General features: G+C 38.5%; 1 protein-coding gene across 1 annotated transcript in view; it reads right to left on the reverse strand.

The window, feature by feature from the left end:
* The window catches only part of Grin3a (glutamate ionotropic receptor NMDA type subunit 3A), a 243,367-nt gene that overhangs the window by 135,396 nt on the left and 84,275 nt on the right, over positions 1-23,696 (reverse strand). The window contains exon 3 of the mRNA XM_055605421.1: positions 13,553-14,600. Coding sequence (XP_055461396.1) covers positions 13,553-14,600 — 1,048 coding nt within the window. The remainder of the gene's footprint in view (positions 1-13,552; positions 14,601-23,696) is intronic.

Raw genomic sequence — 23,696 nt, forward strand, 5'->3', positions numbered from 1 at the left:
ACCAAGTAGGCTTCATCCAAGGCATGCAAGGGTGGTTCAATATTTGGAAATCTATTAATGTAATCTACCATATAACTGGAAGAAAAAAGAAAGACATCCTTAGATGATGAAAAAGCATTTCACAAAATCCAACACCTGTTCATGTTTAAAGTTTTAGAGAGATAAGGGATACAAGGTACATACTTAAACATAGTAAAAACAAAGTACAGCAAGCTTATCACCAACATCAAATTAAATGGAGAGAAACTTAAATCAATCCCAATAAAATCAGGGACAAGGCAAGGCTGCCACCTCTCTTCGTAAATAAAATTTAAAAAGTAGGGTATAAAGCTAAACAGAGAATTCTCAACAGAGGAATATCAAATGGCAGAGAAACAAAGAATTTCTCAAAATCCTTAGTCATTAGGAAAATGCAAATCAATATGACTCTGAGATTCCATCTCACACCTATCAGAATCACTAAGATAAAAAACTCAAGTGACAACACATGCTGGAGAGGTTGTGGAGAAAGGGGAACCCTCCTTCCATGCTGGTGGGAATGAAAACTTATTCAACTACTTTGGCAATCAATCTGGCCCTTTCTCAGAAAATTAGGAATAGTGCTACCTCAAGACGTAGCTATACCACTCCTGGGCATATATCTGAAAGATGCTCAACCATACAACAAGGACATTTGCTCAATTATGTTCGTGGCAGCTTTAATCATAATACCACAATCTGGAAACAACCTAGATGTCCCTCAACTGAGGAATGGATGCAGAAATTGTGATATATTTACACAATGGAATACTATTTAACTATTAAAAAGAAGGAAATCATGAAATTTGCAGGCAAATGGATGGAACTAGAAGAGATCATCCTGAGTGAGGTCACCCAGAAGCAGAAAGAGATGTATGTTTTATTCTTACTTATATCACTTATAAGTGGATATTAGCTATATACCATAAGATAAATAAACACTCTAAAATCTACAGATCTAAAGAAGCCAAATAACAAGGAGGACCCTAGAAAAGATTTAATTCTCATTCAGAAGGGAAAACAGAATAGACACCAGAAGTAGTAGAAGAGAGGGAACAGGATGGGAGCCTATCACAGATGTCCTCTAAAAGACTCTATCCAGCAGGGGATTGAGGCAGATTCAGAGATCCACACCCAAACTTTCGACAGAATGAAAAGAATTTTTATGGAAAAAGGGGGATATAGAAGGAGTCGGAGGGTACTGGAGCTCCACAAGGACACCAACAAAGCCAAAAAAGCTGGACCCAGTGGGTAGTGCACAGACTGATGCATCAGCCTAGGACCTAGACCCTCTGCTCAGGTGTAGCCCACAGCTAGTTCAGTCTCCATGTGGGTTTCCTAGTAAGGGGAGAAGAGACAGTCTCTGACACAAACCCAGTTGCCTGCTCCTTGATCATGTCTCCCCGTTGGGGTGACCTTGCCAGCCCACAGAAGGAGAGGATCTAGACTGTCCTGATGGGACCTGATAAGCTAGGGAGTAGGGGAGGAGGACTTCCTCTGGCAGTAGACTAGGGGAGAAGAATAGGTGAGGAAGATGGTACCAAGAGGAGATGAGTGAGGGGGCTACAACTGGGATAAAAAGTGAATAAACTGTAAATACTACTACTAATAATAATAGTAAAAGAAAAAAATTGAAATTCATTCTACAGAAACATAATCAAGGTTCTGCGACTTTTGACAAAGAGTACTTCTTTTTCCTTCACATCAGCTTTCCAAGTATCTCATCCTCTATCATATCAGGACTTCTTATTTCTGTTGCTTTTCTTCATACAGCATTTTTTCTCTCTGCTACCTTCTTTCTTGGGCATCTATTTTATACACTATTAGAACCTTAACATAGATATGTTATGCATAGAAATGAATACTGAGTGGCCAAGGCATTGAAAATTATTCATATCTTACCTTTCTGTAGGAAAATTATTTACAGTATACCACGTGTCTGAATGAAACCTGAAAAGTCATGTCATCAATATCATTCTACAAAAATTCATGTGTCAAATGTGGGTACATGGCCAAACAATCTAAGTGTCTGTATGTCTAAAGCTGTCCATGAGAAACTTTAATGAAAGGAACATGAGGAAATACACAGTTTTATGAGCCTTCGTTGGGCATTCATCCATTATCTGAGACTGAGCATGTTTATATGAGATTTGTTTGTGTTATTGAGAACTGAATTGCTGTAACAGAAAATTGACTCAGTGCATTTTGGGAGATTTTTTTTTCTTGTGGGCGAGGTTAGTTTTCTAAAAAGTTTATTTTATTTTGGTGTATTAGGGACTAAATGACTGTTTTGTGTATGTACCCTCAAGCACATGTGCTCATGTGCATGTGTAGGCTAGAAGGCAACATTGATTATTCCTCAGTTACTTTCCATCTTTTTTAAATTTTTTTAACTTTTATTAATTACACTTTATTCATTTTGTATTCCCCCATAAGCCCCTCCCTCCTCCCCTCCCGGTCCCACACTCCCTCACCTTTCTGCATGCATGCCCCTCCCCAAGTCCACTGATAGGGAAGGTTCTCCTCTCCTTCTTTCTGATCTTAGTCTATCAGTTCTCATCAGAAGTGGCTGCATTGTCAGGGTTCTAGGTTATCTCCATGGATAGTCCTTGGTTGGAGTATGAGTCTCTGGGAAGTTCCCTGTGTTCAAATTTTCTTGTTCTGTTGCTCTCCTTGTGGAGTTCCTGTCCTCTCCAGCTCTTACTATTTCCCACTTCTTACATAAAATTCCATTCACTCTGCCCATCAGTTGGCCATCAGGCTCAGCATCTGCTTTGACAGTCTATACTACAGAGGCTTTCAGAGGCCCTCTGTGGCAGGTTCCTAGTTTGTTTCCTGTTTTCTTCTTCTTCTGATGTCCATCCTCTTTGCCTTTCAGGATGGGGATTGAACATTTTAGTTAGGGTCCTCTCTTTTGCTTAGTTTGTTTAGATGTACAGATTTTAGTGTGTTTATCCTATGTTGTATGTTTATATGAGTGTGTATATATCGTGTGTGTCTTTTTGCTTCTGGGACAACTCACTCAGGATGATCCTTTCCAGGTCCCACCATTTACCTGCAAATTTCATGATTTCCTTATTTTTCATTGCTGAGTAATACTCCATTGTATAGATGTACCACAATATCTGCATCCATTCTTCAGTTGAGGGGCATCTGGGTTGTTTCCAGCTTCTGGCTATTACAAATGAAGCTGCTACAAACATGGTTGAGCAAATGTCCTTTTTGTGTACTTGCACCTCTTTTGGGTATATGCCTAGGAGTGGTATGGCTGGATCTTGAGGAAGCGCTATTCCTAGTTGTCTGAGAAAGCGCCAGATTGATTTCCAAAGTGCTTGTACCAGTTTACATTCCCACCAGCAGTGGAGAAGGGTTCCCCTTTTTCCACAACCTCTCCAGCATGTGTTGTCCCTTGAGTTTTTCATCTTGGCCATTCTGATGGGTGTAAGGAAAAATCTCAAGGTTGTTTTGATTTGCATTTCCCTAATGGCTAATGAGGTTGAGCATTTCTTTAAGTGCTTCTCTGCCATTCGATATTCCTCTACAGAGAATTCTCTCTTTAGCTCTGTTCCCCATTTTTTAAGTGGATTACTTGGTTTATTGCTTTTCAACTTGTTTAGTTCTTTATATATATTGGATATGAGTCCTCTGTCAGATAGAGGGTTGGTGATGATTCTTTCCCAATCTGTAGGCAGTCGCTTTGTTTTGATGACGGTGTCCTTTGCTTTACAGAAGCTTTTCAATTTCATGAGGTCCCATTTATTGATTGTTGCTCTTAGAGCCTGTGCTGTTGGTGTTCTGTTCAGGAAGTTTTCTCCTGTACCAATGAGTTCTAGGGTATTTCCCACTTTTTTTTTCTAGCCGATTTAATGTGTCTGGTTTTATGTTGAGGTCTTTGATCCACTTGGACTTGTTTTGTGCAGGGTGATAAGTATGGATCTATTTTCATTTTTCTACATATAGACATCTAGTTGGACCAGCACCATTTGCTGAAGATGCTATCTTTTTTCCATTGTATGGTTTTGGCATCTTTGTCAAAAATCAGGTGTCCATAAGTGTGTGGGTTTATTTCTGGGTCTTCTGTTTGGTTCCACTGATTCACCATTCTGTTTCTATGCCAGTACCATGCAGTTTTTATAAATGTTGCTCTATAGTACAGCTTGAGATCGGGGATGGAGATACCTCCAGAAGATCTTTTATTGTAGAGGATTGTTTTAGCAATTCTCGGTTTCTTGTTATTCCATACGAAGTTAAGATTTTTTCTTTTCAGGTCTGTAAAGAATTGTGTTGGCAATTTGATGGGAATTGCATTAAATCTGTAGATTGCTTTTGGTAAGATGGCCGTTTTTACTATGTTAATCCTTCCAAGCCATGAGCATGGGAGATCTTTCTATCTTCTCATATCTTCCTCTAATTCTTTCTTCAGAGACTTGAAATTTTTTTCATACAAGTCTTTGACTTCCTTGGTTATAGGGTTACACCAAGGTACTTTATGTCATTTGTGGCTATTGTGAAAGGTGTTGTTTCTCTAATTTCTTTCTCAGCCCTTTTGTCTTTTGTATACAGGAGTGCTACTGATTTTTTGAGTTAATTTTTTATCTAGCCACTTTGCTGAAGGTGTTTATCAGCTGTAGGAGTTCCCTGGTAGAGTTTTTGGGGTCACTCATGTATACTATCATATCATCTGCAAATAGTGATAATTTGACTTCTTCCTTTCCAATCTGTATCCCCTTGATCTCCTTCAACTGTCTTATTGCTCTAGCAAGGACTTCCAGCACTGTTGAAGAGATATAGAGAGAGTGGGCAGCCTTGTCTTGTCCCTGATTTCAGTGGGATTGCTTTAAGTTTCTCTCCATTCAGTTTGATGTTGGCTATAGGCTTGCTGTATATCACCTTTACTATGTTTAGATATGTGCCTTGTATCCCTGATCTCTCCAATACTTTAAACATGAATGGATGTTGGATTTTGTCAAATGCTTTTTCGACATCTAGGGAGAATATCATGTGTTTTTTTTTCTTTCAGTTTGTTAATATGGTGGATCACATTGATGGATTTCTGTATATTGAACCACCCCTGCATACCTGGGATGAAGCTTACTTGGTCATAGTGGATAATATCTTTGATGTGTTCTTGTATTCGGTTTGCAAGTATTTTGTTAAGTATTTTTGCATCAATGTTCATAAGGGAGATTGGCCTGAAATTCTCTTTCTTTGTTGAGTCTTTGTGAGGTTTAGGTACCAAGGTGATTGTGGCTTCATAGAATGAGTTTGGTAATGTTCCTTCTGTTTCTATTTTGTGGAATAGTTTGAAGAGAATTGGAGTTAGCTCTTCTTTTTTTTTAATTTAATTTTTCTCATTAGTTACATTTTGTTAATTCTGTATCCCATCTGTCTCCCTCATTCCCTCCCCAGTCCCACCCTCACTCCCTCATCTCCTCCCTGCCCCTTTCCAAGTCCACTGATAGGGGAGGACCTCCTCCCCTTTCATATGACTCCGTTTTGTCAGGTATTTTCAGGACTGGCTGCAAAGTCCTCTTCTGTGGCCTAACAGTACTGCTCCTCCCTTGGGAGGTGGGGAGGTCAAAGAGCCAGTCATTGAGTTCCTGTTAGAAATAGTCCTTGTTCCCCTTACTATGGGAAACCAATTGGTTACTGAGCTATCATGGGTCACATCCGAGCAGTGGTTCTAGGTTTTATCCACTCATGGTCTTTGGTTGAGTGTCCATCTCAGAAAAGACCCTGTGCCCAGATATGTTTGGTCCTTGTGGAGCTCCTATCCTTTCCACATCAAACTCCCCTTCTTTCATAATGATTTCCTGCACTCTGCCGAGGGTTTGGTTATGAGTCTTAGTATCTACTTTGATACACTGCTAGGTAGAGTCTTTCAGATGCCTTCTGCGGTAGACTCCTGTCATACGTTCAATGCATATCCCATTTATCTTTCTAAATGAGGATTGATCATCATACCCCGTGTCTGCTTTCTTGATTATCTTCTTTAGGTGTATAGATTTCATTATGTTTATCATATCTTTTAGGTCTATATAAGCGAGTATATTCCATGTTTGTCTTTCTCCTTCTGGGATACTTCACTCAGAATGATCTTTTCTAGATCCCACATTTGCCTGCAAATTTCATGATTTCCTCCTTTTTGATTGCTGAGTAGTATTCCATTGTGTAAAAATACCACAATTTCTGTACCCATTCCTCCACTGATGGACATCTGGGTTGTTTCCAGGTTCTGGCTATTACAAATAAAGCTGCTGCAAACATGGTTGAGCAAATGTCCTTATTGTGTACTTGAGCAAATTTTGGGTATATGCCTAGCAGTAGTATAGCTGGGTCTTGAGGAAGCACTATTCCTAGTTTTCTGAGAAAGCGCCAGATTGACTTCCAAAGTGGTTGTACCAGTTTACATTCCTACCAGCAATGGAGGAGGGTTCCCCTTTCTCCACAATCTCTCCAGCATGCGTTGTCACTTGAGTTTGGCCATTCTGATGAGTGTAAGGTGAAATCTCAGGGTCGTTTTGATTTGCATTTCCCTGATGACTAATGATGTTGAGCATTTCTTTAAGTGTTTCTCTGCCATTCTATGTTCCTCTACAGAGAATTCTCTGCTTAGCTCTGCTCCCCATTTTTTAATTGGATTACTTGGTTTGTTGCTTTTTAGCTTCTTTAGTTCTTTGTATATACTGGATATTAGCCCTCTATCAGATAAAGGGTTGGTGAAGATTCTTTTCCAATCTGTGGGCAGTCGTTTTGTTTTGATGACGGTGTCCTTTGTTTTACAGAAGCTTTTCAGTTTCATGAGGTCCCATTTATTGATTGTTGCTCTTAAAGCCTGTGCTGTTGGAGTTCTGTTCAGGAAGTTTTCTCCTGTGCCAATGAGTTCTAGGCTGTTCCCCACTTTTTCTTCTAACAGATTTAGCATATCTGGTTTTATGTTGAGGTCTTTGATCCACTTAGACTTTAGTTTTGTGCAGGGTGATAAATGTGGATCTATTTTCATTTTTTCTGCATGTAGACATCCAGTTGGACCAGCACCAGTTGTTGAAGATGCTGTCATTTTTCCATTGAATGGTTTTGGCTTCTTTGTCAAAAATCGAGTATTCATAGGTGTGTGGGTTTATTTCTGCGTCTTCTATTCGGTTCCATTGATCCTCCTTTCTATTTCTATGCCAATACCATGCAGTTTTTATTACTATTGCTCTGTAGTACAGCTTGAGATCAGGATGGAGATACCTCCAGATGATCTGTTGTTGTACAGGATTGTTTTGGAGATTCTGGGTTTTTTGTGTCTCCATATGAAGCTGAGAATCTATTTTTCAAGGTCTGTAAAGACTTGAGTTGGTATTTTGATGGGAATTGCATTGAATTTGTAGATTGCTTTTGGCAGGATGTCCATTTTCACAATGTTAATCCTACCAATCCATGAGCACGGGAGATCTTTCCATCTTCTGAGATCTTCTTCAATTTCTTTCTTCAGAGACTTGAAGTTTTTCTCAAACAGGTCTTTCACTTGCTTGGTTAGAGTTACCCCAAGGTACTTTATTTTATTAGTAGCTATTGTGAAGGGTGTTGTTTCCCTAATTTCTTTCTCAGCCCTTTTGTCTTTTGTGTACAGGAGGGCTTCTGATTTTTTTGAGTTGATTTTGTACCCTGCCAGTTTGCTGAAGGTGTTTATCAGCTGAAGGAGTTCTCTGGTTGAATTTTTGGGGTCACTCATGTATACTATCATATCATATGCAAATAGTGACACTTTGACCTCTTCCTTTCCAATTTGTATCCCCTTTATCTCCTTTAGTTGTCTTATTGCTCTGGGAGTTAGCTCTTCTTTGAAGGTCTGATAGAATTCTGCGTTGAAGCCATCTGGTCGTGGGCTTTTTTTGGATGGGAGACTTTTGATGACTGCTTCTATTTCTTTGGGGGATATAGGACTATTTAATTGATTTACCTGGTCCTGATTCAGCTTTGGTGAGTCAAATCAATCAAGAAAATTATCCATTTCATTTAGATTTTCAAATTTTGTGGCATATAGACTTTTGAAGTAAGTCGTAATGATTGTTTGGATTTCCTCAGTGTCTGTAGTTATGTCCCCCTTTTCATTTCTGATTTTGTTGATTTGGGTGGTCTCTCTGCCTTTTAGTTAGCTTGGCTAAGGGTTTGTCAATCTTGTTGATTTTCTCAAAGAACCAGCTCTTGGTTTCATTGATTCTTTGAATTGTTTTATTTGTTTCTAATTGATTGATTTCAGCCCTGAGTTTGATTATTTCCAGCCGTCTACTCCTTTTTGGTGTGTCTGCTTCTTCTTTTTCTAGGGTTTTTAAGTGGGCCATTAAGTTGCTTGAATGAGCTGTCTCGAATTTCTTCTTGAAGGCACTTAGTGCTATGAACTTTCCTCTTAGCACTGCTTTCACTGTGTCCCACAAGTTTGGGTATGTTGTGTCTTTATTTTCATTGAGTTCTAGGAAGACTTTAATTTTTTTCTTTATTCCTTCCCTGACCCAGCTGTCATTTAGTAACAAGTTGTTCAGTTTCCATGTGTGTGTAGGCTTTTTGCTATTTCTGTTGTTGTTGAGGTCCAGCTTTATTCCATGGTGATCAGACAAGATACAAGAGATTATTTCAATCTTCTTGTATGTGTTGAGGCTTGCTTTGTGACCAACTATATGGTCTATTTTGGAGAAGATTCCATGAGGTGCTGAGAAGAAGGTAAATTCTTTTGTGTTTGGGTGTAAAGTTCTGTAAATGTCTGTGAGGTCCAGTTGATTCATGACCTCTGTCAGAGTACTGTTTCTTTGTTTAATTTCTGTTTTGTTGACTTGTCCTTTGTTGAGAGTGGGGTGTTGAAGTCTCCCACTATTAATGTGTGGGGATCTATATGTGGTTTAAATTTTATCAATGTTTCTTTTATAAATGTGGGTGCTCTTGTATTTGGGACATAGATGTTCAAGATTGTGATGTCTTTCTGGTGAAATTTTCCCTTGATGTTTATGAAGTGTCCTTCCCCATCTCTTTTTATTAATTTTGGTTGAAAGTCTATTTTATCAGATATTAGAATGGCTACTCCTGCTTGTTTCTTGGGTCCACTTGCTTGGAAAGTCATCTTCCAACCTTTTACCCTCAGGTAATGTCTATCTTTGTGCCTTAGGTGTGTTTCTTGTATGCAACAGATTGCTGGGTTTTGTTTACGTATCCATTCTGCTAATCTGTGTCTTTTTACTGGAGAGTTGAGTCCATTGATGTTGAGAGAGATTAATGACCAGTGGCTGTTAGATCCTTTGACTTTGATGTTGGCTGTGTTCATAAGGTTGTGTGCTTGGTTGCTTTTTGTTTTGCTGTAGTAAGGTTAATTATTTCCTGTGTTTTCTTGACAGAAGCTAATTTTCTTGGGTTGTATTTTCCCTTCCAGTTTCTTTTGTAATGCTGGATTTGTGTGTAGGTATTGTTGAAATTTGTTTTTGTCAGTGAATATCTTTTTTTCTCTGTCTATGAGGACTGAGAGTTTTGCAGGGTACAGTAGCCTGGGCTGACATCTGTGTTCTCTTAGGGTCTGCATGATATCTGTCCAGGCCCTTCTGGCTTTCATAGTCTCTGTTGAAAAGTCAGGTGTGATTCTAATGGGTTTGCCATTATATATTACTTGGCCTTTTTCCCTTGCAGCTCTTAGTATTTTTTCCTTGTATACTTACTGTTTTGATTATTATGTGGTGGGAGAATTTTCTTTTCTGTTCAAATTTGTTGGGTGTTCTGTAGGCCTCATGTATTCTTACTGGCATCTCCTTTAACTTGGGGAAATTTTCTTCAATGATTTTGTTAAAAATATTTTCTGGGCCTTGGAGAAGGGAGTCTTCTTTTTCCTCTATACCTATTATTCTTAGGTTTTGTCTTTTCATATTGTCTTGGATTTCTTGGATGTTCTGTGTCAGGAATGTTTTGGATTTAACATTTTCTTTGACAGATACATCGATTTCTTCCATTGTATCTTCTACACCTGAGATTCTTTTTTCCATCTCTTGTAGTCTGTTGGTTATGCTATTTCTGTAGTTCTTGTTTTCTTCCCTAAATTCTTCCTCTCCATTATTTCCTCCATTTGTGTTTTCTTTAATTTTTCTAGTTCTATTTTCAGGTCTTGAGTTGTTTTGTTTACTTCTTTCACCTGTCTGATTGTATTTTCCTGTTTTTCTTTTAGTTCCTTTAACTCTGTTTCTTTTATTTATTTTTTATTTTTTTATTTTTTGAGACAGTGTTGCTCAGTGAACCTTGGGCTCACTTATTCAGTTAGACTAGCTGGCGAAAAAACCCTATGGATCATTGTGTCTCCTTTTGCCAGTCTGGCCAAAAGACATTCCCATGACTGCCTTTTTTTTTTTTTTTTTCTTTTGGCTTGCTCCTAGGATTCTCTTGGAACCCAGTGTTTATTTTTATTTTTATTAATTACACTTTATTCACTTTGTATCCCCCATAAGCCCCTACCTCCTCCCCTCCCTACCGATCCCACCCTCCCTCTCCCTTCTTCACACATGCCTCTCCCCAAGTCCACTGATTGGGGAGGTTCTCCTCTCCTTCCTTCTGATCTTAGTCTATCAGATCTCATCAGGGGTGGCTGCATTATCCTCTACTGTGGCCTGGTAAGGCTACTCCCCCCTCAGGGGGAGGTGATCAAAGAGCAGGCTGACTTATGGCCAACTGTTGGGCAGTGTGCATGGAATCTTATGTAAGAAGTGGGAAATCTTATGTAAGAAGTTCCTGGAGAGGACAGGAACTCCACAAGGAGAGCAACAGAACCAGAACTTTGAACACAGGGGTCTTCTCAGAGACTCATACTCCAACCAAGTACCATGCATGGAAATATCCTAGAACCCCTGCACAGATGTAGCCCATGACAGTTTAGTGTCCAAGTGGGTTATACAGTAATGCGAAGAGGGACTTCCTGGCTTTTTATGTTGTACTGAGGACTGAAACCCAGGTCCTCATGCTTGCACAGCAAGCACTTTACTGACTGAACCATCTCCTCAGCTCCACAACTATGTCTTTTTTCTTAAAAGTCATTCTTCTGTGTATGGTTTACCTGTCATTTTTTCTTCTTAATCTCCTGAATAGCCACTGCTTCAGGTTTCTCATGCATGATGCCCATAACTTAATTATGGCCAACCTACTTCTGATGAATGAAACCGTAGTTAGAATTGTTCTCAGCCTTTTACATCTCCAATCTGCACAACAGGCACAGATTTGATTGTTTTTGTAGTACAGTGGGATGAATGGCTTCCATTTCCAGTTTTTAACTGCGAAGTCACATTGCCAGGATTTTTGCACAAAATCTACGTAAGTTTATCAAGACCGAATCTTCAAGAGATCTACAGGACTACTGCGGAAGTGATAAATGACAGATACTAGCACTGCTCTAAAGTGTGAATGTTAGCGTGTCACCAGAGTCTCTCTTTGAGGTGCTGCATTTGTTTTCTTCTAAAGAACTTATTTGCATTTGGCTGAATTCCAGCTCATAACATCGAGTCCTGCGTGTGCATAAAGAAGCAACACAATTCCTCTCCTTGTTAGTGAAGCATTTTTCTTTTTTATCTGAGTCCATTTTTGTGGCTCATTTTACACATCAGGAAGTTCGTAGCTGCATATAGGTACATGTTCTTTTGGTTGTTGTGTAGACTTTATGTTCTTTTCACAACTGACCATGAGAATACTCTGTAGATGCCACCAGTCCTCTGGGCCACTCCACCAGTTGCTGAGAACAGTTGATAGATTTCCTGATGTTTTATGGAATGAATTGGTAGTATTCAATAGAAGTGTGTAACATATGAATCAATACCTTGAACTCTGAGTGGCGGGAGGTATCAGGAAAGGCATGCTGATGACTGCGCCATTTGAAAGACTTTGCTCCACTTGCTGTGATCATGGTGTGTTCTTAGTGTTTCTATCTGTACCAGCTATTTCCTGTACATTTGGGTGCACTCTGCTTATTATCTGTATCTCTAGAAGGGCTTCAATCTACCCCCAGGCCTGATTCCAATGGGTTCCCTGGCCTTATTCACATTGGGTAGACTTGAGTTTCTACTTAGTCACACATTAAAAGAGATCCTGTTTTAATTCATAGAAATCATTGATATGGCTGTCCTTGCCTGAGTGTTACTGGTGTATTAATTGTTTTTCTTATTGCTGTAGCCCAATAGCTGACAAAAATCACAAATTAATGGAAAAAGGGACTATTACATTTTATGTTGAGGGGATACAGATAGTTGCAAAGAAGCCATAATGGCATGAGTTTGGGGCATGAGTTGGTCTTATGCCTACAGTCAGGAAACAAAGAGATGTAATTCTTAATGCTCTTCTGGCCTCTATTTTTATTCACTTTTGGTCCCCAGACCATGGGATGGTGTTTCCAACATTCAGGGTTCATCCTCCCTCCCTCCTCAGTTAGACCTTTCTGGAGACACACACTCTAGGTCATTCTACACCCAGCCAAGCTAAAAATAGTTAATCATCACATCATGATTTGCATGTGTCTTCCTCTCTGCTTCCTTCAACCCCTACAGTTGGATATCTGAGACATATAAGACAGATAAAAATTTCTATCTTGGACATTCCAAAGTTACTGTAAGGACCCTTTTTTAACCCTAGGTGGCTGACTATACAGTTTTCCTTACTCTGTAAGTACACCCTGCCCTTAGCTAGTCTTGGAACCCCAGTTCAGAACTCCTTTGGGTTCTGTGAGGTTCTTCACAGCTGTGTGCTTAAATAACATGTCAGCTCTTTCCATTGCTTTGAGTATTTTAATAATAAAACAAATGCTTTGCTATTTAAAATTTACTTTCTCTGATTATTTCTATTAATTTTCTCCCAAAGTAATTAATCAAGTTGTTAGAATTTCTGTGGGTAAAATTCTATGAACTATTATTGTACTGCAAAACCATTCTTCAATAGCCATTCTGTCAAATGATTAAACAACCAGGAGAAGCTACAGTAATAGATGCTTGTATAAGCAATATTATCTTTAAAACAAATACCTACAATACCTCCAGCTTTGTTTTACTTGAGAAAATAGTAAAAGATAACAATAATGACAACAATAACCATAACCCATTTAGCTTAACTTGGTAAAATCTGTTTAACTGGTTTATGCTGTTGGCACAGAGAATATTTGCGTGTTCACATACATGTGAACACATGTATGTAGGTGCATTCCTCTCTGTGTGTGTTCATGTGGATGCAAGCAGTAGACCTTGAAGTTTCCTTACCCCTCAGGATGTCATCAAACTTGTTTTTATATACAGGTCTTTCAGTGGCCCTGAACTCACTGGCCAAAATATGTTAACCCTTCCCTTCAAGCATTTTGTGTGAGTTCTATGGACAAAAATGCATGTCCTCATCTTGTGGTTTACTTACTTTACTAACTGAACCATCTCTTTGGCCTTATACTTACAGAATACTTTTAATTACATGAAGAATACATGTATACCACAGAATTTGACAAAACATATAAAGTTATCATGGCAACAAAGAAAGCTGGAGTAAAGGGAACAATTACCTTCGGGTCATGAATCCCAGAAAGCTCTTCATAGATCTTCTCTCCTACCATGACAGCAGCCAAGTTCGCTGTGTATGTAGAGAGGCAAAACATACAGAAAATGGCCCAAAGATTCATAAGAAACCTTCCAGTCCAGCATTTTGGAGGTTTAATGGCCGCTGTTCTGCCAAACAAAAGGGCATAGCAGACATTCAAGGCTGAAGAGAAGGAGAAGACTTTGTTTCTGTTTCGTCCCTTAGGAGTCATACCAAAGGGGCTCTTCCATTCGTACAGAGTGAGAAAGATGGCAGTGATATGCAGAGCCACGAAAATCCCCAGCCACATGGTCCAGTGGAGTGGCCACATGAAGGCTCCAATTGGAGCTGCTGTGTCTCGAGTTCTTACTAAGATGCCTAAACTGGTTGAGAAGAAAGGGCTGGTAAAATCTATCACCTGGCTTCGTGCCGTATTGATGCTGAAAGATGTGACTGCCATATTGGCAGTTCCATTCAGGAGATCACCAACCAGACCAGTCCAGTGACCATTTTTCCAAGCTCCATACTTTCCATCCCCTACAATATAAAGGTCAAAGTCAAAGTTCATATCTTCTGCCAGCTGTTCCAGCAGATCAATGCAATACCCGTAGCAACACTTCTTGAATTTGATTGGCACTGTATCATTACTGCTGTGGAGGCTGCTAAACAGGCTGTCCAATATGGAAGAGTCATTAGTCATAGGGTCTAGACAGAGTTGTCCAGCAGGGCATAAGCCTTCATCGTCTACTTCTCTCGTGAAAACAAATGGGTGTTCAATCAAGGTCACCACTCTCAAGTGTAGCTTGTTCTGGTGCTGGAAGTGAGTTTTGTGCCTCTGGGCCTGCTCTGGCCATATCCCAGAGTCCATGACAATCCTCCCCCCTTGCCAGCTGCCCAGGCGAGTCCACATTGGCTTTCCCATAGGGTCATGCTGTAAGTTCCAGATGAAAAGGTTGTTTTCTGAGCTGATGATGGTGGAACCTTTTACTTTGATGGAACCACTGAGACCTCTGAAAGTGGTGTTGGCTAAAAACCTGGTAAAGAGGATCAAAGGTAGAAAGTAAGAAATTAAGAAATAGAGGCAATGCCAAAGTCAAGACCCAGTGGTGATCTGTGCTTCTCTGTCTTAATGAAAAGAAGCCCTACTAAAAATATTTCTTTTATTTATTGAGATTTTATAATCACACCACTTTCTCTTTTTCTTTTCTCCCTTCAGACCTTCTCATATACACTTTCTTGCTCTCTTTAAAATTAATAAAAATCCACTTTTTTTCAATAATTGTTGTGGTATACATATATGCACAAATTGCTTAGTCTGTATAATGTTACTTGTGTGAGTATTCAGGACTGACCATTTGGTATTGGAAAACCAATTAGTATGCTCTTCCCTGGGGAGTCCTCCTTTTAAAAACAAAGATTTTGTCTGTCTATTCTTTCTTCAAGAATAATATAAACTTTCTGGAAGTGTTTTATTTCATTGAACTAATGAGATCTTACCTTCAGTGTCTAGTTCTGGATGGTGCTTGACAATTGGTTTTACTCTAAATATTTTAATTGTTTTTTAAAAGCATTCACTGAATTACATATTTTTACAGGTTTCAACTTATGGAGGTGTTGAACATCTTTGACATTTGCTTCTACTGTTCAGTATTTTTGATTGTGATAAAATCTGTTCGATGAAATTTTTGTCATAGAAATGAGTTTTAATAAATATATATGTTCTTTTATAATTGTTTAAAATTGCATTTATAAATTAGGGAAAAGCTGGCTTTTGTACAATGTTTTTCCTTGCAGAGTAGAAAAATTAGCATATGACTCCTCATGGGGCCAATCAGAGATGCATACTGGATATTATCCACAGAACAAAGAAGAAGATAATAAATAAACTTGCTGTTCCCGGGACAGCCTTAGGCTACCTGCCCTCATCATTAGAGGAAAACAACTGGCCCTGACTCTAGAGAAAGACTCTGCCAGAAGTCAAAGAAAGGAAAATCACTAACTGAATGCCCCATGACTTGTAACCTTGGGAGCTTGAATACTTTCAGTATACCTTTTGACACTGACTAGACAGAAAAAGCTTGGTCACAGCATCTGTCCTTCTTGAGCAGAAAGAGAATATAGCAACAGCTAACACCTATACTTAAATATGATCATTTCAGAATAAAAGCTCAGGCTTTTTTGGTGTCAGATGGACCTGCATTTGAATCTTGACCCAGTTATTTAATAGTAGTGACCCTGAGCAGGTTACTTGACTTAAAGATACAATTTTATCTTTAGAAAAGAGGGTAAACTATTTTTTTGTTTCATCACAAGGCTTGCAAACAATGCATATAACACACAGCATACCTTCTGATGTAGTGCTATGGTGTTCTTAGCTGGAGACCAAGTCCTGCCTTAGGATAAACCCTTATCAGTTGCTTCAGCATATTTAAAATGAGAAGGAATTATATTGAAATGTGGGGTGTAGCATAGTAGGCATTTTGAAGCACCTATCTAGCTGCTTAGAGAACACATTCATGAATTGTCTGCCACATGTATATTTCATAATTTACAAATTCAAAAGAAGTCTTGCTGAGAAGTCATGTTGCCACTGAAGGAATATAGAAAAATCACAAAGTGTGAAATATGCCCTAATTTTCATTAGTGTTAAGTGTCAATCACATTTGAAGATGCTACTGGTACTAAAGGCAATGAAACCATTTGTTGTGGTAAATTGCATGTAATGGCAATCACTCATGCTAGCGCGCCCCAGTAGGGCTCTACTACTTAAATAAATTCTATTATGCAACAAGTAATGAAGTCTCAGCTATCTTAGACTTTAAAACAGTTTTCTACTTTAGAGAAGCAAGGATCCAAGTCATTAAAAATCACATATAGATTAATCAATTGACAATTCCCTTGGTGCTGTAAAAGAAGAACAAGTATAAAGTACGATGATATTTCTAATGAGATATTTACTTTTAGATTTCTGAAAACATGCACACACACATGCTGCTGGCACAACCCAGGGGATGAAAATGCTGGCAGTAAATTGGAGAGTTTCATTGGGTCAATTCTGTGATCACAGAAACATAAAGTGAAGGTTGTAATAAGAAGAACATTTCATTAGTTTAAGAGAATTTGGGTCTCAATGATGATGGAGTCTTAATTAGAAGTCCCTGAATCATCTCAGTAAAAGGCATTAGAAGTCTGTAGAAGTCTTCATAGATTCATGAATTCCACAGTCTGGTAAAGTCATTTCTTGTTATTGTCGAAGGACAATGCCCAATGTCTCAGTGGCAGGCATTTGTCACAAAAAAGAAAGAAAAAGAAAATCAACCCATATTCTTAATATTTCCTGTCACTGCAGCCCATAAAACCTAGTGCATAGTTTACTGTGATATTGTAATGAAGAAATTCTGTTAGAGAATTTGCATTTAGGACAGATAATATGTGTTTTTTATTTTTCATTTTATAGTGAGGTAAATGAAAACCATCTCACTGATAGCTTTTAGCTATAGTCACCCTCACTATGTTTTCTTTGGGTAGCTAAGTCTGGGTTTTCACTCTATTACCTGAAAGATTAAAAGGTTCAAATGCAATTTTTTGCTTACATTGAATTCCACCATGCTCTTCTGTATTAGCATGGACTCTTCTTGGGTGAGCAAGAAAGAAAAAGAAAATGAGGAATCATTTTATTGGCAAGATAAATGGATACAAACCACTTGCTGCCATGCTTAGCACCTATGTCTGTTGAGATAAAAGTCACCTCGTTGACTTAAAAAGCGCAAAGTCTAGTTTTTTTTTTTTTTTTTTTTTTTTTTGGAAAAAAGTACATAAGCAATTCCAGCAATTCAAGTAATGAGCAATATGTCAGGGTTTTCCCAACCTTGGATATTCTGATCCAGGATTCCAAGGAAAAAATATTAGAGAAGCAAGAGCAGGGCTGAGTCTTGAAAATTAAGCTTTTCCTTTCCAGGAAGAGAAGCTGGGAAAAGACACACTTAACTGGGCAAAGATGCATGTACAAAATCCAAACTTTTGCCATGAGGCATAAGTGGTTAAAAAAAAAAAGCCCAGGGACAAGGGGTGGAAAACAAATTATGTCAGATCTGAGGTCTCACTGAAGGTGGTTGGGAGCCACTGAGGGAATTTTTTTGGGCCAGGAACCTGACTCTTCCTTTGCCTGGTGTCTAGGTAGTACTTTGGAAGGAGAAAGAAGCTGACCATAATTCCTGTGTGAGGAAAGATAGTTTTTCCTTCCTTTCCTCATGTCTAATTGTTTTCTCTCTCTGTTGTTCTATAAATAACCAAAGTGAAGAAGGGATGGTATACATAGTTAATCTTCATAAAGAAGATTTTAAGAGGACAGATGCTCAGGGTTTAATTTAGTTCATACACCATTCTGAGAACACACAAAACTCAGCTTTACAAGATGATATAAAGAAGACCTGTAGGGTGTAGCTGACTAGAAGTGCATTATAATCCTGGAGAGCAATGTGGCTGTAAAAAAATGGGCAAACATAATCTCAAGTTTGTACAATAGAATTGAGAGCTTGTATCCAAAACAATAATAAAATCACTTTCTCTGCTTATCAGTCAGCTGCTCCAATCTGAATATGAACTCTCTTGATATCTTCAAGATTCACATTATAAAGAGGTAAAAACTGTAAGAGAGGGTAGTAAAAATGACAATCTTATTGGAATGTGAAGTGGAAAACATGAAAATTTAATGTAGAAAAAAACAGGTGGCACATAGAATCCAGAGGTTCAAACAACTGCTTCATAAGACTGAATTTTATTTTTAATAATAAAACAAGAAACGTAGAGATTCCAGAGCAGTTTAATGACATAGCCAGAGGTTTGCAATTGTTATATTGACTTGAAAACAAGTAAAATGTACACAAGAAAGAAGAGACAATGACTCCAAGACCATGTAAAGAATATTATATTGTATTTGATATTGGTGGGTACACAGATTCATCTGGCTTAAATCTTACTGTAGAAACAAGAACTTAGCTTAGCCCTGTGTTTTGCACATGATTTTTTAAAGTAAGAAGTTTAGCAAACCCCTCAAGGCACCATTCTACATAAAAGAATGAAGCTCTGTAGTTAATTTGACTTTATTAAAAGACTCCAGTTATGTTATGAGTCAATAATAAGTGTTGTAGAGTAAGGCAACCTAAATAACATTTTTAGCTTGAAAATTACACGAAATGATCTTTGAGACAGCTCACAGTATATACCAGATCAGTGTTTAATATATTAATGATCTAGTTTGGAAGACATACAAAAATCTTGACATGCTAATTAAAAGATGTTTTCATTCATTAAAAAAATAGAAGAAATGTGTTTAAAATGACACATCAATCATTCAAACATTGAATTAGTCATTAATAGTGACTGTATGCCTCACATTGTTTGAGATCCTAAGTGAATAGAGGAGGCAATAGTTTATATACTTATACTCTACAAAGAGAGAAAGAAAAACATTTCACAAAAGTAATACATGCCGGCTGTTTTGAAGTAATAGTTGCAAAGGAGGGAAAGCAAAGATGGCAAGACTTTTCTCTCAGAAAATGACCGTTTATTAAAAAACAAAGTCCCACATCACTGACATAGGTATGTGCTTGACATCTTTCATGGTGAGGTAGTTGAAGATGGAATCAGAGAAAATGTATAGAAGTATGAGCTTGCTTTTTTCCTATTTTTTTTAAAAGGACTTATTTCTTCCCATGTGAGATGCACAGTTATTGGTGGAGTTTGAACAGAGAAGTGCTATGACTTGACTTTCTGTGCTAATAGGATTACCATGTTGCTGAATGACAAATTAAAATGGCAAGAGCAGGAACAAGACTAGTTAGGAGCCCATTCCACATACCCAGACAAAAGGTGATGATGGTGTTGGCTGAGGGATAACTGTGGTAGATGGAGACTTAGATCTTGATATGTTTTTAGGTTGGAATGGACAGATTTGATTATGATGTAGCCGTGGTTTTTGAGAAAAAGGAGAGTAAAGGATGACACTAAAGTTTGACTTAGACGTACAGTGGATAATATGGTTCATCTGGAGTTAATAAGGTCTAAGCGGGATATGCAAATTTGAGTATTATGAGCCTATACTTGGTAATTAAGAGGAGCCAGTGAGATCACAGTGAATACTGTACAAAAGCAAAAGTTGAAAGTCGAAAGTCAGAAGAAGAAGGAGTAGGAGGAGAAGTAGGAGGAGTAAGAGGAAAGGAAGAAAAGGAAGAAGAAGAAGAAGAAGAAGAAGAAGAAGAAGAAGAAGAAGAAGAAGAAGAAGAAGAAGAAGAAGAAGAAGAAGAAGAAGAAGAAGCCGCCGTCCTGGGTGCTCTAATAGGTGGTGTTGGGATAGGCAAGAAAGACACAGAAAGGGGGATGAAGAAGATGGAAGCAGACATGGGGAAAGAGTATGCTTTACTCTAGACACCAAGCAAAAAGGTCATGAAGGGTCTCAAATGCTTCCAACAATCTAGGTAAAATAATGGTTTAGCATGAACCATTGGGTCTAGGAATGTGTGGCTTGCTGGTGGCTTCTAAATGATAATTTTGTATATCAGTGCACCAGCTTTGGGGAGAAGGCAAAGAGAGAAGCTAGACATAATTCTTCTTAGAGGGCTATGCTGTACAAAAGAGAACAATGGGACATTGATAGAGGTCAAAGACCAAAGAAAACACTACATGAGTGTTTTCCTCAAGTATATATAGTATATATTCACCTACACACATACACACACACATTTTGGTGGTAGAAATACACGTCATTTATATTAATTGGAGTGATTCTGTACAAATAGAAAATGTGTGGCTATAGGGAAAGATACAAGAGCGTTTCTAATAAATGACACTCTTGAGACAATAGGGCTGCACTTAAGGCACATGTGGGAATGGCATGTGAAGTCAGAGAGATTATATGACCTGGAGCAGGCAGGCATTTGGTAGATGTCACCAGGAAGTTTGTGTGACATCATTATTGATTGACTAAATGCATTTAGGGCATTTTAAAGATAAATTATAGAGGGCTGGAGAAATGATCCCTTGGTTAAGAGCACTCCTGGTCTTGCAGAGGACCTGGGTTCACTTCCCAGCAAACACACTGTGGCTCACAATCATGCTAATTCTAGTTCCAAATATGTTATAGTTCTGACCTTCACAAGCGCTTATCATGCACAATGGAGTGCAAACATACATGCAGGCAAAACAAACATTTGTATGTAAAATAAAGTAAATAAATCTAAAATATTTAAGATTAAAAAGATAAATCAGAGATACTATTAGCTCTTTCTCCCTTTAATACATCGAGAGAAATTTTATTGTATTTTTAAAGTGAGCTAAGAAGTATTTTTAAAAGAAGGGAAGCAAGGGAATTTCCTAAGAAATGAGTAAGATAAATCTTAGTAGATCAGGATTTTGCTCTGCTAATAGAGGTGTTGTGACTCAGTTACAAAATTATCTGGGCCAGGCTTTTTTAAATTGCATTTTTATTTTTTTTTATTCTTCAAAAATTTTATCCTTGCTAACATAAAAATCTAACCTAGAGGACCAGTGTAATCCAGGGACCTAAGTGGGCTTTTGGTGGGGCTGCAATTAGGGAGAGGGGCTATTAAAATATAGGTGAAGTGAAAATAGAGGGGGAATACAGGAGACAGAAAGGTTCAAGTGGGTTGTATTGTGATGGGAAAAAGAAAATGAGAGAGCAAGGAAAGGGCTATCCAAAAAGAAGTGTGCATAAAGAAGGTGCATGGAAGTCTGTGACCTTGCAATTCTAATCTTAAATATAATAAGAGTGCATAGTGGAACGTACATGATATGAAATAATAGAGGGGTCAATACTAGGAGCTAAAGGTTTAAGTGGGGATTAGTGTACAGAGTGGGAGAAAAAAGGGATAGCATGTGGATTAATCAAAACTAAGGATGCATGGGAAAATCTTAAGAAACCCTGTTTTTGAGATAATTAAAAATATATCATCATCATCATTAACAACAACAACAACAACAACAACAACAACAAAAACAGGTTTGAACAGAGGAATAACCCTGTATGGGTGGACAATGCTGTTCCCACATAATATGAATTATTAAATGAAAATCTTAGTGCCATGGATTACCTTTCTATGAGTTATTGGTCAGGGAGGCCCCAGGGGTACTCAAAACAGTACAGGTGATTGTCATTACATTAGGTTGTCCAACACAACTAGATGGTAATGTCTTATTGCAAAGATATTTCATACTTAGATTTCAGGACCTTGAGAAGTCAGTTTTTAACTGGTCAGAGAACTCTCCCTGCTGGCTGGTCTGTATACAGCTGGGAAGTGCTCTTCAGCCTGTTGGCAGGGGAAGGGTTTACACTGAAGCTGTTGCCTACATGCATGCTGCAGCCTACAATACCAATCCATCAGGCAAGATGTGTTCGCTAGAAATAGCTGTCAAGAGCTGCTCTGTTAAAGTCGCTCAAGAGGCATGTAGGCCTTTTGGAAGGTAGTCCGATATTTTGCAAGGTCTGTACCATGATGCACCCCAGAATTGCTTCCAGCGTCTGACACAATGTCAAGAACCATCGATTTTGGGAAGTTCAATAGGCGTGTTGGCTCTCTGGAAGGTAATTGGTATTTTTCAGGCTCTGTACTGTGATGCACTCCAGAATTGCTTCCAACCTCTGATACCCTGTCATTTCTGCATTGCTGCTGAATCTCAATAAAATCTGGAATGGTGTGAACCATCACTTTGTGGGTATTTATCCATTCTGATCGAATAAACTTCTCACAGGATCTTATTGAAGATGAACTGCTGTTCAGATGAATTAATTTCTGATTATGGAATTACTGATTTGATTCAAACATTTTTAAAAGTTATATTGTTTTATAACGTCTAAAACAATTTTAGAAAGTTTATGGAGGTTTGTGGACCTCCAGATGCCTCACCAGGAAACAGGCTTGAGAGAGATTTGTGGCTTCAGAAAAGCCCTCACTGTAGGGATGGCACCATGAATCCTGGTATACACCATAAATATAGGCAAGTTGGTTTAACCTTTCCATACCTATAAATATCTAAATTAAGTACAAACCTTAATATCATAATGAAGAAACTGTTCTCTTGTAAATCTTTATACCTTGTCAGCTTATGGCATAACATACAGCCATTCTAAATTTATTTTGTTTCTTGGAATGAGAGATAGAGAAAATCCTTGTTCTGAACTCACTATAAACTAAGAGATAGCTGGAAAATATGTAGCCAGTTCAACCTTAATTGAGAAGACATATATTCTTAAAATGTTTTGGACCCTGTTAACCTTTAGGCCTTTTCAACCTTTGTCATTCTGAACTCACCATGAACTTAAGTAATGAATACATAGATAAGAAAGACACACAGGGTATATACTGACTCATAAATGGATATTAGACATATAATATAGGATAAACATACTAAAATCTGTACATTTAAGGATGCTAATCAGGAAGGAGGACTCTGGCTAAGATGCTCAATCACCATTCAGAAAGACAAAGAGAATGGACATCAGAGGAGGGAGAAAAAAGGGAACAGGACAGGAGCCTACCAGAGAGGGCCTCTGAAAGGCTTTACCCTGCAGGGTATTGAGACAGATGCTGTGACTCATGGCCAAACTTTGGGCAGAGTACAGGGAATCTTATGAAAGAAGTGGGAGATAGTAAGATCTGGAAAGGATAGGCGCTCCACAAGGACAGCGACAGATCCTAAAAGTCTGGGCCTTTTAGGATCTTTTAGGGTCTTTTCTGAAACTGATACTCCAGCCAAGGACCACTCATGGAGATGGCCTGGAACCCCTGCACAGTAGTAGCTTATGACAATTCAGTATCAAGTGGCCTCCATAGTAATGGGGACAGGGACTGTCTCTTACATGAACTGATTGGTATGCTCTTTGATCACCTCCCCCTGAGGGGGGAGTAGCCTTACCAGGCCACAGTGCAGCCACTCCTGATAAGACCTGATAGACTAGGGTCAGAGGGAAGGGGAGGAGGACCTCCCTTTTCAGTGGACTGGGAGAGGGACATGGGTGGGAAAGAGGGAGGGTGGAATTGGGAGGGAAGAAGTGAGGGAGGTACAGGGGGGATACAACGTGAATAAACTGTAATTAATAAAAATAAAATAATTAA

The sequence above is a fragment of the Psammomys obesus genome, unplaced genomic scaffold (assembly GCF_907164565.1).
Source record: "Psammomys obesus unplaced genomic scaffold, mPsaObe1.curated_primary_1811, whole genome shotgun sequence".
Classification (NCBI taxonomy): Eukaryota; Metazoa; Chordata; class Mammalia; order Rodentia; family Muridae; genus Psammomys; species Psammomys obesus.